Source organism: Eleutherodactylus coqui, chromosome 1, assembly GCF_035609145.1.
Source record: "Eleutherodactylus coqui strain aEleCoq1 chromosome 1, aEleCoq1.hap1, whole genome shotgun sequence".
Classification (NCBI taxonomy): domain Eukaryota; kingdom Metazoa; phylum Chordata; class Amphibia; order Anura; family Eleutherodactylidae; genus Eleutherodactylus; species Eleutherodactylus coqui.
In genome coordinates, this window is record NC_089837.1 from 353,123,255 (window position 1) to 353,136,899 (window position 13,645).

At 40.7% G+C, this 13,645-nt stretch overlaps 1 protein-coding gene across 1 annotated transcript in view; it reads left to right on the forward strand.

Moving 5' to 3' along the window:
- EIF4H (eukaryotic translation initiation factor 4H) overlaps positions 1 to 12,968 on the forward strand; it is a 37,229-nt gene extending 24,261 nt beyond the window's left edge. The window contains exons 6-7 of the mRNA XM_066577051.1: positions 6,006 to 6,170; positions 11,178 to 12,968. Coding sequence (XP_066433148.1) covers positions 6,006 to 6,170; positions 11,178 to 11,320 — 308 coding nt within the window. The 3' untranslated portion in view covers positions 11,321 to 12,968. The remainder of the gene's footprint in view (positions 1 to 6,005; positions 6,171 to 11,177) is intronic.
- Positions 12,969 to 13,645: the final 677 nt, after the last annotated feature.

Genomic DNA, 13,645 nt, shown 5'->3' on the forward strand with positions numbered 1-13,645 from the left:
AATTTACCTTTGAAGATTGTACTTTTCTCCCTTTCAGTCTTGGTCTCTACATACCTTTTTTTTTTTTTTGTTTTCTGCTGGCCTTTCCTATGTTAAAGGATTACTTTTTCTGTTTTATTAAACCTTTGACTTGATTGAAAATTCTACACTGAAATCAGGCTGTAATCCCTACCTACTACCTTTTTTTTTTTTTTTCTCTTCACTTCTTCCCTTCCCACTTTCAAAAAAATAATTTATTTTCCTAACATGGCTACATGAGGGCTTGTTCTTTTTTGCAGGATGAGTTGTAACTTGGTAATGGTATAGTTTAATGTACCATATAATGTATTGGAAACATTTTAAATATAGCCAAGTGTGGGGGGTGGGATGAAAAGTTTTTGGTTTTTTTTTAACTGGGGGTGTTTTTATGTTGTGGTAAAAATAAATTACATTTCTTTTCTTGTGTGGGTCTTTGTGATTATGGCAATACCAAATTTGTGTAGTGTTTTAAGCAGGGCTGTGGAGTTGGTAAGCTGAACCTCCGACACTTCACTTTTCCAAGATTCCAACTCCTTCATATGACTCGTGGTTTTTTAAGTGATACATTTACTGTATTAAATTGAGAACTTTAGGCTTAGCATCACCATTTGGCCTAATTCCCACAGGCGGATTTCCGCCGCGTATCACGCGGTGAAAATCCACGGCGTTGCCCCGCAGCTATTAGGTTCTATTGAACCTAATAGCGCAATGCTCACTGTGTAGAATTCCGCCCCGTGAGATCACCCACGGCATGTTCTATTTGCCAGGGGCGTACACGCGGACGGCTTTCATTGCAGTCATTGGAAGCTGTCCGTCACGCTATCTTCCGCTGTAGCGTGAAAACGCTTCCCCTGCCCACCGACGCCTGAATCATGTGACACTGCGGGCGCGTTACGTGCTGCGCTTGCACGCCAGCATGGGATGCGGGATATCAGGCAGCGGATCCAGAGGTGAGTATGGGGGGGGTGCCGTGACAGACTCCGCTGCGAAATTCCAGTTGCGGAGCCCGTCACGGCCATGGGCACTAGGCCTTATGATTAAATCATGCTATTTAGATCCTAAAAAATATATTTGTTGGAATACAGTATCAGAACACAAAACTTAATTGTAAATCTGCAACACACTATGCGTTTAGTAATATGACATTTCAAAACTTTCCTAAATTCTGCATTCATATAATTATATTAATATTTTTTTTTTTTTATAAGCCAGTTTCGGTACATTTCTAATGACCCCAACAAAATGGGATACTGACTCTACTGCACAGCCCTGGTTTTAAGTTTATCTAGTTAAAAAAAAAAAAAAAAAATTTTTCAAGAAAAAAAAAATCTTTGTCGCCATCTTTTCACATGAGTCAGTCTCCAGTCTATTCTTTCTATGGTCCATGGGGCTACTGAAAAAGTTTGCTGCTAACTGCAGCTAAGACCAGATGATCACTGACCTAATGGTGCACAGAAAATATACATACAATCTACAGTTGAAAGAAAAGTAGTGATTATACATGATGCATTGGCCTTTAGCCCCCTACTCTTAGACACTGACAGATGACTCTTCTGTTGCACGGCTGGATGACTGGTTTGGGCAGGATTGCAATGCTATAGACATAGATATGGCTCTATTCACTTCTTGGTGTCTAGGGGAAGGGGCTCTTCATCGTTTCTTGAACACTTTATAAAGGTGACTCTACACAAGACTGATGACCCTCGGGTTTGACCATTTAACATGTATTAAAAGTTCAATCTATGTTCATTCTGCAAATATTTGGGAAAAAAGGGGAGGCTTCAGTTTCAACCTGCCAGTTCTTTTGTAAGGGAGTTAAGTCCCCATCAGAGGTGTCCAACAATGGCTTATTCCCCTCTCCCCATTGTATGGGCATTTCAGGAGGAATAGATGTTGGCCAAACAAGCTTTCAGCCAGCAGCACCTTTTGGCTTATTTAACCTTTTTATGCCCATAACGGTAGCTGCAATGAATGGTAGTTAAAGTGCACACGTCCTGCTACACTCTGAAGGAAAACTGGGCTCCATGCACAATATAATAGTCATTGGATGATGAAATGCATCAGAAGCTTTCTCGGTGTATACCCCTGATATATACACTGGCATACATCACCTATAAAATAAATAAATGAACATGGTATATGATACGGTCCCTTTTAGGAGTAGCAAGACAACAGTATAGAAAGTATTTAGTAATACTGACTGGTTTGAGATTGAGAAAGGCGTCCAGGAAGGCTGCACTCTATTACCGGTCCTGTTCAATCCTGAGACCATGCAAGCTGGACGAATCGACAATTGGAGTAAGAATCGGTGGGAAAAGCATCAACAACGTTTCAATATGCCAATGTTACAACATTGCTCGCGGAAAATGAGAAGGATCTGGAATATCTGATCCGAAGAGTTAAAGAAGAAAGTGAGCACATGGGGCTGTACCTCAACATAAAGAAAACAAAGGTAATGACGACAGCAAGTAATGGTACAGTCCATGTAAAAATTGACCATGAAGAATTAGAATTGGTTAAAGATTTCCTCTTCCTCAGATCCAAGATTAACAGCAACTGAAACTCAGAACCAGAAAGCAAACAGAGAATTGCACTTGGCAATGCAAGGATATGGTAAAGCAAAGATATTAGCATTGCTACAAAGATCTGAATGATAAATGCATCTGTGTTCTCGAACTCTATATACGTATGCGAAAGTTGGACACTTGGGAAGTCGGATAGAAGGAAAATTTGATGCTTTTGAACTATGGTGCTGGAGAAGAACAGGGTGTATACCATGGATGGCAATGGTCACCAACACGATGGTCCTAGAGAGTATCAAACCAAAAATGTTGCTAGAGGGTTAAATCGCCAAACGGCGGTTCTCATACTTTGGACATGTCATGCGAGCCAGTTCTCTGGATACAATATTGATGCTCGGCACAGTTAGTAGGTTGCGAAGATAAGGACGTGAAAGGATACACTGGCTGGACACAATCCAGGCTAATACAAAGATTTACATGGAAGAATTGAAAAGTGATTAAGGATGGGAAAGCATGGAGAATGTTAACCCTTTCCAATACAATTTTTGTATTCTGGTTTTCCTAGGGGGTTTACTTTTTTTCTGCTGTTATACAATGGCGCTATAGGCTGGCTAAAGCCAGTACTGCATGAGGTGACGCGTTGGATAGGCTCTGAAAGCAGAGAGGCTGGCAAAATACAGTAAGAGAACCCCAATGGACGTCTTCCAACATGGGAGCTGTACAGCCTTAAATCATAATGTCTTTGGATGTCAGACAGTGGACTGGAAAGGGTTAATCCATAAAGTGATCGAAACTCTGCCTCGACTGAACGGATAATCATCATGATATGCTTTTTATGCCGATGCATACGACCCTGCGGAGGCTAGGCCACTCCTGGGCCCCCTGCCTGGTGAAGGAAGCCATATGGGTACCTTGGGCTCAGATGCAATGTGTACAGAGCCTTGGATACAGTTTTACATATGTAAAATCTGTAGCTCACACTGGGTTAGTGATGCTCCCTAATCTACACTCTGCTTGGGTTCTTAAAGTATAGCCAACTGAAGAGGGAGAGCGTGGTTAGGATAAAGCCTATTTTTTTTTTTTTTTTTTTTGGTCGTCAGTCTCTTCAGAATTGTTCATTTGTCTGCAAGGCTGTGTAGTGGTTACGTGAACCTTTTTGTGGTCATGGATGAGATTTTCATTCCTCTTTTTGAAGCACTGACCTAAAAGTATGGAAAGCTTCTCTTTTTTGATTAATTTAATTGGCATGTAATGGATTATTCCATTTATTTAGGGTATGACATGATAAATTGTTTTGTGACAAATCTTGTGGATGGCAACAGTAACCCCTTATGACATAACTATCAGTCATGGCTTGCAATGTCTTTGCAGCACCTGGTCTGCAGCTGAGCATTTGGCTGACTGTTATCTAAAATGTATGGGTGGACTTGCGTCCGGAAGCTGAAGGCCCGCTAAAAGCAGTCTTTTGAGTGAGAATCGTTGGGTCTAAATGCATGGACATCATGCAGCTGTAGTGCAGGAGTCGTTCCTCGCTCAATTCTAGTTTTCTTGGATTGAGCGATTGACTCTTATCAGCGGTGCTGGCTGTTATCACAGTTTGCAGCGCTGATAAGATTCTTCCAGCTCGTGTCCCACTGGTAGTTCACAGCGGGACACGAGCTGTAGTCGCAGAGAACAATACAGCTGTTTGCTGAGCGATAGCGGTGGTTTCCCGCTCCGCCTGCATAGCTTTTACTTAGCTACTACAGACTATGCAAAGATGATGGCTCAAAACTGTCACTCCAAACTGTCACTTGAGCGAAATAATTTTATTTTTTCCTTGAGCGATCATCTGTCAGTGTAAATGGGGTTTTCTTTACAAAAAAAGGTGCAAACAAGATGCTTGTTAAAATGTGCAGCAAATGTATATAACTTGCATATAATATGCAATCTCTAGAAGCAAAATGAAAAAGCTTGAAATTTTAGTTTGCAAAGCGTTCTCCTAATTTAAGCAAGTATGAATAGATCTATGATGGTGAAAAGCTTACATACTTAATTGGGTTTTCCAGAAACTTTAAGTATTGACGAACTATCCTCAGAATAGGTTATCAATAGTTAATCGACAGGAGACTGCCGCTCCAATGAGCTGTGACCTAGGTCACTGCAACGTGAACTAAGTTGTCAGCTTCTGGCTCCGTCTGCATGGATAGTGGGCCTGTTACCATCTGACTGGCAGGCCCATGACCATCAACGACTGGCAGGATATCCTACAGATATGTCATCAACAGTTAAGTTCTGAAAAACCCCTTTTAAAGGTATTGTCTTCTGTATATGCAGAATAAGGGGATAAGTATCTGGCAGGGGTCTGACTATTGGGAACCAACTGGAATGAAAATCCCAAGTATCTCCTAAATGAATGGAGCGGGGATCACTGCATTCATCAGAGACTGCTGGAGGTAGCTGAGCGCTTTTACTCGGCTATTTTCAGGCAGACCCCTGGAAATAAATGGAGCGATGGTGCACAAGTGACTCTCACTCCATTCAAGGACAGTTGAAACCCTATTTCTTGTCATCAGTGTGGGGCTCCGCAGTCAGACCCTCGCTAATCAAATACTTATCCTATTTTCTGTGGATAGTAGAGAAGTTATATTCATGCGCCAACCTCTTTAGTCATTATGTAGTGAGAAGTAATGTCTGTCTGTTTTTGACCTACAGTATATATGCTATACTTTATTCTTTTGTCAGCAAACCCAAGCAGTGGATGTAGTTGTATCCAATTTATGCAAATCTCTATGAGCTACATACTGTGTAAAGCAGATCTGCGTTCACAAGCGGATTGGGCACTTAAGATTTCAACTTGCCTGTGCCTATGTTCTCATTGGAGATGTGTTGCCCACCAGAGTTGTCTGGCAGTGGTTTACTCAACTCTCCATATTGAGAACACATGCATACTCCCAAATGTGTATGGGAAAGTTGATCAGAGCAGAGGACAAAGATTTGTTTATCTGACAGCTATTGAAGGTTCACTCTCAAATCTTTAGTCTCTGGATGTAAGAGAACATTTCCTTAGATGGTGAGGCTTTCAAGCAGAAGTACATTAGTAGAGCTCTGTTCACATTTCTGTTCCATTATGGAGCAGAAGAACATAAATAAAACTGCCACCAGATCTGTAAAATGACTGAACCCCTATCCAGCAAGGGTTCCATAATTTTACTAGAGAGAGAAAAAAATGTTTTTTTTTTTCCTCTTTTTCCCCCGTGGCATTTATGACGGAATCCCTAGACTGGATGAGCTGATGGAAATATGAACATATAGTTTTTGCTTATATAAAGTTTCATTCATACAGCAACGGAGCTTTATGTAAAACAGAAGATCTCTCCTTCAAATTTACATTAATATACTTCATAGTATAGTGCGCAGACTAAAAATATTTTGATGAATATTGATACATTTGTTTTTGCTTTTTTTTTTTTTTCTTAAACTTAGGTTTTAGAGATGATGACTTTCTTGGAGGTAGAGGTAGGGGAGGTCGCGGAGGTCCTGGAGGTCCTGGAGGTCCTAGTGATCGGCGAGGGCCCCCAGCTGCAGGTCCTGGACGTTTCCGAGATGCACCACGTGGAGGATCTATGGACTTCAGAGAACCTACAGAAGGTTGGGGAGATATGTGATAGGGATTAATATAAATTCTGCAATGTGTGTGTGCAATTTTGCTTACTTTTACACTGCTTTGTACAGATTTCAACAGACATCAGGAATTAATAATCACTTGCTCCATTTTGGAGAAGTGGCAATTTTAACTGTATTTCTTCTTTTTTTTTTTTTTTTTTTTTTTTTTTTTTTTTTTTTTTTTTTTTTTTTTTTTTTTTTAAGGTTTAATTTTTTCCAGTCAACTATTGACCTAGTAACAAACTAGTACTGGTGAACTACACACAACTCGGTGTATTATACAGAATTTATGCGAGAGTAAAATAATGTTGAGAAGGCCGAACTTTTAAAATCCTATTTTGTATTCGTTTTCTCTCAGAAAGCAGATGTATCGTCAACTGATCTTCTCTATGCTATAGAAGGAATAAAAGAATGCAGGCTATCTATAAGCAGAGAGATGGTGAGGGAACACTTGGCTAACAAATGAATTCAAGTATCTATCTAGGTTCAGCTGAATTACATCCTAGGATACTGAAGGAAGCAGTAGAGGTAATTCCTGAACCCTCTCTGTAATCTTTGAAAGTTCATGGAGAACAGGAAGTCCCAGAAGATTGGAAAAGGGCAAATGGTGTCCCCATCTTCAAAAAAGGAAGAAGGTGGACCCAGGAAACTACAGGCCTGTGAGCCTGACTTCTATACTGTGAAAGTTCTTTGAACAAATTATTAAACAGCATGTATGCAATTACTTGGATAACAATGGGATAATTAGCCAGAGCCATCATGTCAGACAAATCTAATTTCCTTGAATCGCCAACTGGGTTGATCAGGGTAATGCAGTGGATTTAGTATATCTTGCCTTTTAGTAAAGCATTTGACAAAGTATCTCATACCACCATCCTTATTGAAAAAATGATCAAATATGGGATTAACAAGGCAACTGTTAGGTGGATTCACAACTAGCTGAGTGATCGTACTCATAGTGGTCATAAAGGGCTGCACATCCAATTGGAAGAATGCCTTAAGTGAGGTACCACAAGGCTCTGTCCTGGGCCTAGTATTCATTTTTATAAATACTCTGGAGGAGGGAATTGATGGAAAACTGATTAAATTTGCCAACAACACACAGGAGGGTTAGCTAACACTAGATAAAAGAGAGGATTCAAAAAGATCTAACAAGGCTTGAACATTGGGCGGCGACTAACAGCATGATATTTAACAAGGAGAAATGCAAAGTTCTACATCTGGGCAACAAAAATTTAAAAAAAATAAATTAAAGCACAAAGAATGGGAGGAATTGAGCTAAACACCAACACATGAAATAGACTTGGGTATACTAATAGATTGCTGACTGAACATGAATTAACAGTGTGATACAGTAGCAAAAAATGCAAACCCAATTCTAGGATGTAGTAAGAGAAGCATACAGTCTAGATCATGTGAGGTAATTATCCTCCTCTACTCTTCCATGGTCAGACTTCATCTGGAATACTGTGTCCAGTTCTGTCAGATTTTAAAAAAGACCTAGACAAACTGGAGCAAGTTCAGAGAAGAGTTACCAAGATGGTGAGCGGTCTGCGGATCTGGGAATGTTTAGCTTGCAAAAAAGAAGGCTGAGAGGAGACTTAATAGCTGTCTACAAATATCTGATGGCTGTCACAGTGCAGAGGGATCAGTCCTATTCCCATTTGCACAAGGGAAAGATTAGAAGCAATGGGATGAAACTGAAAGGCAGGAGATGCAAATTAGGTATTAGGAAAAACTGTCTGACGGTGAGGGTGATCACTGAGTGGAACAGGTTACCACGGGAGGAGGTGAGTTCTCCTTTAATGGAAGTCTTCAAACAAAGGCTGGACAAATATCTGTCTGGGATGATTTAGTAAATCCTGCACTGAGCAGGGGGTTGGACCTGATGACCCTGGAGGTCCCTTCCAACTCTATTATTCTGTGATGAGAAACAATAATTCTTGGCTACAGTGAAACCTTTTTGGACTTGATTCATATAGCATAATTTCTGATGTTGGTTTGTTTTTTAGTTGTTTTTTTTGTTTTTTTGTTGGTTTGTTTTTTAGTTAAAGCAGGGACTGGTTTAATAAATAGAAAAATTATAGAGGAATGACTTGAAAATCTCTTTAGGATCCACTCACTATTTTAATGCCCTAATATGAACCTGATATTTAAATGGTCACTGTAGTTTGAGGTAACTTGTGTTAATATGATAGCCAATGTGATTACTAGCAAAGGTTTTTGTGTTGAGAAATGGCTCTAAAAGTACTAAATCACTAGGGATTTCCCTTCCTTCTAATTTGTGGTCTGTTGACTTGTCAAGTCCGTTTCTAGAAACAGGTGTAATAAGACTGATAACAGCAAGTGGAGGAGGGTGATGTCTCATTCTGCCCATAGAAGTCTATGGACAACTGTGCATATAATGGGGAAAGACTCTCATAGACACTGCAACAGCTAGCAGATTATTACATATGGGGGAAAATTAGTGATAAATGCAAGATCCTTTAATGGCCATATATAATAATTCTCATGTACACACACACACAATAATCCCTGTAGAATCTTATCCGGCAGTCATACACCATCCCATCTATCCCTTAATTAGTAACCACCTACTTGTTTGTAATCAAGAATGTGTGTCTAGATGCAGAATCAACCTTCCTGGGATGTCTTTGCAGTCTGTAGCCTTGGAAACGCACGGGTTAGCATAGGAGCAGCGTTCACAAAATTGAATATAAAACTACTTTGCAAATAGTAGTATTCTTTCTGTACCTCCAGTTTTGCTTTCCTGATCTTAAGAATATGCATGGAGAGATTCATTAATTCCAGTCCAGCTTATTTATGAGGTGATGCTAACCCCCACCCCACCCAGGTTATTATACTACATACTGAGAACGTTCATTCACATAGGGTGGGTGAAGCTAGTGGCAGCACCTCATGAATAAACTGGACTCTTCTCTTGCTGAGGGCTGCAGGAACAAACTAAGTCTTTGCATTTGTACACTCTAATGCTATGTCAGCATGTCATAGAAAAAAAATGAGCATGGATTTGAGACTGTGTGCAGGATGCAAATCGTGGTAACCATTTTGCAGTGGCCAGGATTAGTAGTGCAGGAGCATGTCCCATTGGATTGAGTAAGAGCTGTGTCTGCACTACCAATCTGGGCTGCTGCAATACGGACAGCACAATCTGCTTCCTGTGCTATCCATACTGACGGTAGTGGCAGGTATCCTGAGCAGTGAATCCCTGCGGATCATCTATTGATAACCTATCCTGAGGATAGATCGTGGAGAGAAAAATAAATTCCTGAAGTCCTAGAAGATCCTTAGAGTAGGAAAAATGTTATTGCTCTTGGTAAGAGAAACAAAATCTTGTAGATAGTCATTAAAAGGTATAACAAAAAGAAATGTTACAGTTTTGCTTTTTAGACTACTTAAGACTCAGCAGGCATGGTATAACCAAAGTAGCTGAGGAAAAGCCTACCCTAGTATAAACAAAAGAGAGACATGGCCGGATTAATTGACAATATGCAGTCCTAAACTCTCTCTCACGACCTGAAGGTTGCAGGTTCAATCCCTACATGGCTCATTGTTGAATCAGCCCTCCATCCTTCCGAGGTCGGTAAAAGGAGTAGCTTCCTGGGGGGTAATAAATTACCTGAAAGCGCTGCGATGCAAGTTGGCACTATACAAATAAGGCCTCCTGCACATGGCTTATTTGCATTGTGGGGTCCGTGGCGGGCCATTTAATCTCCACGAGCCGTCTGTCCCGCGGCACTTCCTCCTAGCACATCTGCTCGCCGGATAAGTACACAGGGGTCACCAGCCGAGCACTGGGTCGAACTCCACTGCTGGAGTCCCAAGAGGACCCTAATTACAGCCGTTTAAAGTGGGGCCAGGAATACTGAATTTACAGATGTAGTTTCAGCTGTCGCTCTAATTTCTGGTTTTCTGTTTGGAATGTCTCTGCTATTTTGTGGGGTCTTGTATATGTGTATCTAATAGTGTGTGTTCAGATACTGTGTTATACGGAGCCTAATGAACAGACCCTGTTAATTTCTTTTTTGTTAGGCATTAAAAGTCATCATATCTGCAAGATTATTTTACTTCAATGGTTATTGTTCTCATTAAAAGAAACAAAATAAAGTGCCACTTAGACACCACGATTGTTTAAAATTCGCTCAAAAGCAGTCTTGAGTAATAATCGTTGTCTAAACACATGGCCATTGTGCAGTTTTCGTTAACGATTCACTCATCGTTGTTTTTCAGCTAGCTTAAGGACAACGATGAGTCTTATCAGGACTGAGTTCTCAGTGGGATACCGCGGATACTATTGTTTCAGCTAGTATCCCGCTCGAAGAACACAGCAGTATGTAGAAGACAGCACTCCAGCTGTCTTCTGTATATCAGCTGAGCACTCCGTGAACACAGCAGGAGTATGCAGAAGACAGCACTCCAGCTGTCTTCTGTATACCCTACTCGGAGCGCTCGGTGGTATACCAGCTGAGCGCTCCGTAAACACAGGAGTATGCAGAAGACAGCACTCCAGCTGTCTTCTACATACAGCGGGAGTCTTCATTTACACACTAATGAACTCTCAAGTATCTAATTAGCTACTTAAGAGCCTATGCAAAGTGAACGCTCAAAACTGTCACTTAAACTGCTGTGTCGAGCGAATTTTGAGCGATCATCTTGCCGTGTAAATGCAAACAACGATTATTGCTCAAAAGATTGCCCTTGAGTGAATTTTGAGTGATAATCTTTATCTAAATGGGCCTTAAGGGCTCATTGAATGTAATACTGTTAAGAGTAGATCTGATAACAGAGGCTTGTTACTAAGTGTCTAGTGGCTGCATAGCTTATAAAGTGTGGATATGCTGGACAAAGCTGGTGTTGGTCTCCCAGATGGGACTGCATGCACACTTTGGAATTAAAATTATGAGCGTTTACACCACAGTCAACTTTATGGTTTTGAATAGTTTCTTTTTTTTTCCCCTCCTTTTACTATAGAGGAAAGAGCACAGAGACCTCGACTTCAACTTAAACCCAGGACAGTTGGAACCCCTCTCAATCAGGTAGCCAATCCTAACTCTGCTATCTTTGGAGGAGCCAAACCCAGAGAGGAAGCCGGCGGAACAAAAGAAAAGGAATGAGCTGAACATTGGGAGGGATGGAGGAGAAAGTAAACTGGTCACTCTGGAACATCAACCCCCCGCAGTTACCATTCCTTCCTCCTGAAATTCACTCCTCATCTCCCTCCTGTCTGAAATTGAACACTGAGCTTGTGAATGCATGTCAGCTGTTAACAAGTGGTTTTTAGTACGTTCTCTGCTTTTCTGTATCTTGTACCTGCAATGTGCTGTTTCCACCTCTATCCCTCTTACTATCTGCAGGACAGTGTCCTGTAGGGAAAGCCTCTTCCAAAAATGGAGTTCATTTTGGACATGCGAGACAAATTGCAATTTTTCTCAAGCATTTTTCCTTTTTTTTTTTTTTTCTTTTTTATTAAAGGGCAATTGTTAATATTTAGTTAACACTTGGCTGCCCTTGAGTTATTTAGTGCTTTGCCTCACATCTTACCTGCATGTTTTGTTCTGTATTGCCAAGACTCTGAGATGGTAGTACCTGGCATATCTGTTTTGTGCCACGGATTAAAGTGACAGGAACTGCTAACCTGTAAACTTGACTAGGTTTTTTGGCTTTAAGCCTGTTCCCCAAACACCTTCCTGTATTTGTATAGAGCGCTCAATTCTACTTCTCCACATGGAGAAAATCTATCTAAATAACTTGTACAATTCTTGTTTACCTTGGCGTATATATATATCTATATGACTTATCCTATCACGTGTCTAGTTTACTCTATAATGTGCTTCACAACGGATTAGACTTTCTTGCTGTACTGTGCAATTATTGTACAATATGGAGACGCCAATTCATGAAAAGGTAGCTGCTCCTGCAAATGGAAGGATGTGCTAAGTATAACTTTCTTAGTAAAGTTTTTATGTTGCCTGATAATTTTTAACATTCTATACAATAAAAATCTATTTTTTTGTTCCTCCTGTTTTAGAGCTCTTCAACTGGAAAATTGAGCCTTAATTATACTATTTCTGCAGACAGAACATTGACAGTGCTGATATGCATTCGTAGTGTCTGTATGGTTTTTTTTTTTCTTTCTTTAATCTCCGGTTGATATATGAAACTAGTTCCACTTGTGTAGCTCTCGGCAGAGGTTATTCAAAAGTCTTATTGCATAAGGTCCGTTTCTTGCCAAATCCGTTAGCAAGTGGTCTACGACTGGACTTTTATCCTACAGTTAGAATATTGATATTTGTGACGTGGCATAGGGCAAACATTGTGTTAATTCCAGATTTCCTGCCGCTGGTGGCTGCAACAGTGTTGCAAGCAGTTATGGCAGAAGGATCTGAAACCAGTATTATGATAAAAGTAAATGAGGGCAGAGATTTTTTTACCTCCAGTGTCTCAGCATATCGATTACTTCACTCTCCTTTCTCTACATACATTCTCTGCGTTAAGAACCATTTGTCTAACACTAGCATCTAAAACAAGACATGCTTTGTGTGGTTATATACAAGAAGAAACACCATACCCTCAGATTTATTTCTAGATTTCTTTACATCTGCAGTTTGGGGAAGCTTAAAGACAGAACAAACAGCTTTACAGCTGCTATATACATTTGACTCTACAGTGGGGAATCCAAACACGTTCTGCTTCACGACAGAGTAAATATGTGGACATGGTATTTTGTGGAAGATCTTTTAAATAAAAGAAAAATGTAATGAAGTGGTTTGTCATTTGTAATTTGTTCACTTTTGCTAAGCCTATGTTCACACCAACACTTTGTAACCTCAGATATACAGGAATATTCAGATGTATACTATACAGTATCCATGCTGTGTGCCACATAGCCGTTCGGTAGGTATCAGTCTAGATACTTGGCTTTTCATGGGGGGGGGAGTGGTAAACTCTTTCCACGTCATACACTCATGACGGCACACATGGAGGTTGCCCTCTAAGCTCTGTAGGGACAGGAAGTAAGACTTAAAGCACCCACCTCTAGTGCTTTTTCCTGTCCTTACAGCAGACAGAAGCAGGAGAATTCCTTTTTTGGGTAAGGTAGACTGGGCATGATTGGGGGCCGGCAGCCCACCTTGGACTGCACAGGCTAACATCTGCAGCAGGTCCCTTAGCCTGCTCCAGCTCTAGAATGCCAGCCAGGGTAGGATCACTCGGAATGCTTGTGGTAAGTAAATCATTGCACTCAAACGTCAGCAGCTATACGCTGCGATGTTCGCTTCTACGCACACTCTGATGTGAGACGAAGTCCTGCTGTCATCACACATTTGGGGGACAGCGTTCAAGCTTGCCAAGGTACTATATTTAAATCTACTTGGGAAGTTGCTGCAGCTGCTCTTAGCCTACAACTGCTATTTCAGAAAGGTTGACTTGCCTCATAAGCT